At 37.7% G+C, this 4,400-nt stretch overlaps 1 protein-coding gene across 1 annotated transcript; it reads right to left on the reverse strand.

Annotated features, from left to right (window-relative positions):
* Window positions 1-2,152: 2,152 nt before the first annotated feature.
* Window positions 2,153-3,272, reverse strand: LOC102076631 (deoxynucleoside triphosphate triphosphohydrolase SAMHD1). The gene is made up of 3 exons (XM_005448829.4): window positions 3,174-3,272; window positions 2,914-3,063; window positions 2,153-2,698 (listed from the first exon to the last, which is right to left on the reverse strand). The coding sequence occupies exons 1-3, from the start codon at window positions 3,255-3,257 to the stop codon at window positions 2,630-2,632; spliced, it is 303 nt and encodes a 100-aa protein (XP_005448886.1). The 5' UTR covers window positions 3,258-3,272; the 3' UTR covers window positions 2,153-2,629.
* Window positions 3,273-4,400: the final 1,128 nt, after the last annotated feature.

The following is a 4,400-nucleotide window of genomic DNA, read 5'->3' on the forward strand; positions in this document are numbered from 1 at the left end:
AGAAGATGTGGAGGGTGAAGGTAACAGTGGTCCCATTGGTAATCAAAGCACTAGGTGCAGTGACTCCCAAGCTGGGTGAGTGGCTCCAGCAGATCCCAGGAACAACATCAGAGATCTCTGTCCAGAAAAGCGCAGGCCTGGGAACAGCTAAGATACTGCGCAGGACCTCAAGCTTCCAGGCCTATGGTAGAGGACCCATGCTTGAAGGATAAGACCACCTGCAGGGGCGAGAGAGAGGAATTTTTCTTTTTAAATTCCCCTCTCGCCCCTGCAGGCTGTCTATCCTGGGACTTGAGGGGTCCTGCACAGGTCCTGCTGTTCCTAGGACTGTGCTATTCTGGACAGAGATCTTGGATGTTGTTCCTGGGATCCTGGAATGCCCTGCCTGCTAGCATCTTGCATCCTGCCGTTATATGATGGATTGTCTCAGGGGCATCTTTACACTGCCTGTTCCTGGGATCTTGCCTGTGTGATAAACCCCAGCCTCTATGATCTTGTACTCAGAGCTCGCTCCTGTGCTGCATGTTTTCGCTGCCCAAAGTTGTGAAAAACACTTCCTTAACAAATATAGTAGCCTACCTCTGGCAGCAAACCTGACAAAGTTGTCAGGAGGATTAATTGATTTTGCTCTGCAGCTGGATTGATGTCTGTAGTTTTGTGGACTTTTGGACCCACTGTGGTCATAAAACTGTCAAAGGGACCCAATTAAAAATGATGGATAACAAGGTCTGGGAATAGCACTCAGAAAGTTATGGAGTAGTGCCAGAAAGTTATGTAACACAAGTGTCCGAGAAGGAACAAGTGCAAGTAGGATTGACAACTGATTGGGGAAAAGTATTGACAAACATCTTACATTGGTAATTGGGGTAATATTGACATTTGTAGAGTTGAGAAAATACTTATTAGTTTAAAATTAACACGGTCCAAGTAAAAAGCAAGGAATGGAAAGTTACTCAGCAGCTGGAGGAGGGGTTGTGGCCTCCTATAAAAGGAAGGTCAGATATGCCCCGACCAGCTTTTTCCCCCTGTCTGTTACTTTGTGTGTATCTGATGATTGTGCTTAAAGGCTCTACACCCGGGGGTTTGCTCTGCTTGCTTTGCTATGTGTTGTTTTGCTATAATGAGCTGTTTTTCTGTTCATATGACACTGTTTAATAAACTCTGTTTTAAAAATTCTACTCTTTTCCAGAGGATCTTTTTGAGTGATTTGATTTTAATTGGATCTCAAAAGCTGGACCTCAACATCGTTGGCAGGATAAGGTTAACATATTGGCTTCAAAATATGTGACCCGACACATCTTCTAACCTAACATTCAATCTAGGCCCGAAGATCTTGACAATTTAATTAATTAATGTATTTCAAATTTTAATTAATCAATTATACATATAATTAATTCTTTATGTATTTAATTCATTCATTTTAGCACTCAAGACCCTCCATACTGATCAGGACATCATTTCTACAATATCTGTGTGTAGTAAAGTTTCAGAAACAAAGTCTTCATAGTTATATTACTCTAAATAAGCATAGATTTGTTAGCTTCGAATAGCCCTCCAGATCTACACAGGGAAGGAATAAAAAAAACATACGTTTATAAACAACAAATCAGTTTTTTGTAAACTGCTCTTAAATTGAACTTGTCCAGGGAGACACTCCAGATAAAACATTAGAAATGCTTCAAAACTTTAGAAACCCTTTCATTTTTGGAGACTTGATGATCTAAAAGCATATGATGGCTCTTGGCAACCACCTACTTGCCACCTTCTCAATCAGCTCTTTAGGTGGAACCTACCAACCCGGCAAGTAGTGCAAAAGATTCTTCAGATGCTCTCAAGACACTTTCCTTACTACTCACACATCCCACTTAAGCTTTAAGCTCTACTTGGCTTTATCATTCCTCCAGTTTCTTGGTTGGCTTTGTGTTAGTATGGAATCTTTACAGATGGTGTCAGGTTCATTTTATTAGAGAAGATGAATGAGCTTAAAATGTAAGTTTTTATAATTTATTCTTAAGTGGTTAAAGTTTCAAGTTAGTTTTACACAGTGCCATTGCGCATGGCGCATTCTGGTTACCTTTTTCAGGCAGAACCGGAGGGAGGGACACTGTGCCAAATGTTATGTTGTAAGAACTTCACGGTGACACAAAACATGAGAGAAAAAGAGCTTTATTTTGAATTTACCAGAAATCAGCAGTAAACAAATTGGAACAGGAAAACAGCTGAAAGATTTTAACTTCTGTAGATTTTCATTTAGCAATGACATGAAAAATAATGAATTTCCACACAATGAGTAAGTCACAAGAGTACCCAAAATTGCATGTATCGAAACTAGGCACTCTATTTAGTAGTTGGAACATTACACTAAATAATTAATATTAGATTATCAAGAGTTTATTTTATATTGATACATGTTGAAGGAAGTAGTTAGTATCACTTATTATCAATCCAAAAAAACTGATTAAAAGTCATTCAGTATGTAATATTTTGATAACATTTCATATCTAGACTAAATCAGATAGCTAACATTTAAACTGAAAAATGGAAAATACCCAAACTGCATAAATTTTCTGATTCAATTCTCCTATATTAAAATCCTTACAGTCACACAAAAACTTGATATCTGAATCTTTCACATGTTCAGATTGACTGGTACTGGAGTTTGACTGTCATTGTCACCATCCTCTTCTGCATTCTGTATCTGTAAATAAAGGTTATTATTAATAACAAGACATCAGAGTTATGAAGAGTAATCTGAACTCAGGAATCTGACAAGATAGACAGTTTTAACTGCAGCTTTCCTGCTTACACTGATCATTAGGCTTATTTTGTAGTAATATCATCCATCCATCCATTCGCTTCCGCTTATGTAGTAATACCAATCAATGCAATTAAATAGAATTAAGTAAGTAGTACCTCAAAGCCATAGTCCTCGCATTGGGTTTTAAAGAATTTTTTGACCTCTTTTTCTTTATTTTTTCTCTCTTTTCCTTGCAGTCCTTCATGGTTCTTCCAGTAAACCCTAAGTATCTCGTCAGAAAAGTGCTCTGAGAGAAGCTTGGACACCTGACATCAAGGACAGCAGCATAAAAATGACATATTACACAGCCAATGTTGTCTTATGGAGATGCATAAAAAAGAACAGAGCTCATAGAAATTAAGGGTATAGTTCTCACCTTTGATTTGGATATTGGGATTGCTTTGTCAGGCTTGTCCTTGCGATAGAAAAATGCTTTACTGATGGGGTCATTGTCTTCCATCCCATAGTCCAAAGTGACATCCTAAAATGAAATGTTACAGAGTTTGTGGAGATTAACAGTAATTTAAAAAGAGTTAAACTTGTCCTGAGCCATCATGTAAAAGTTTGTCCAAACCCGTCTCGAATAGAGAATGTGTGGCGTATTTTGAAGTGCAAAATGCCACAACGAAGACCCCGTACTGTTGCCCACCTTAAGACTTGTTTGCAGGAAGAATGGGACAAAATTACACCTGAAACACTTCACTTGGTGTCTTCAGTGACTAAATATTTAAGTGTTGTATTAATAATGTGTGTCCAGTTTTTCTACATGATTTTTTTTTTTTGGTTCATGCATTAATCACTAAAAAATTATTTGTTGCTAGCTGTAATCAGTCTGCCTCTCCTTTTACTCTTTCAAACCAATATTTATTTCAGCTTTCTGCAGTTTCTTCACCTGATTAAATGGCTATGAAAATATTCTCCCGAGCATCTTTAAGTTGTGTCTGATTGCACAACAAAAAAGGAAACAGAAAACATGATGATCAGGAAGACTTGAGTATAAAACAAGAAATACTTGTGGAACAGTCACTCAAGGTCCGTTGTGTTGTGTTCGACCTGTCTTTCCATTTTTTTAACTGCTTTTTTTGTTCATGCATCCAGTGGTCTGATAGGTTCCTCACAATGTGACTGCAAGCCAAGAAAATGCCATCCAGCCACCATATTTCTAAGATTTTGGGGGCCATTTACAAAATCCTCAGTTTTATTAAAATTTACAATCAGAAAATTAGAGGTCATCCAGCTCTTTATGCCTTTAAACACTGCCGCAGTTTAACCACTTGGTGTGTATTATCTGGCTTCATGGATAGATAAATCAAATCAAATCAAAATCAAAATTTATTTATATAGCACATATTAAAACAACAGTGTTGACCATAGTGCTTCACAGTCAGTAAAAGCATGAGACAATTAAAAACAAACAATAAAACAGGACAACAAACGATAGGTAACAACACAACAAACTAGAACAGCCAACTAGTTAGAATCAAAAGCCAAAGTAAAAAGATAAGTCTTAAGACGTGATTTAAAAGACTGGATAGACTCGGCAGTACGAATATGAACAGGGAGGTTATTCCACAGTCTAGGTGCCACAGTTGCAAAGGCCCGG

Source organism: Oreochromis niloticus, linkage group LG20, assembly GCF_001858045.2.
Source record: "Oreochromis niloticus isolate F11D_XX linkage group LG20, O_niloticus_UMD_NMBU, whole genome shotgun sequence".
Classification (NCBI taxonomy): domain Eukaryota; kingdom Metazoa; phylum Chordata; class Actinopteri; order Cichliformes; family Cichlidae; genus Oreochromis; species Oreochromis niloticus.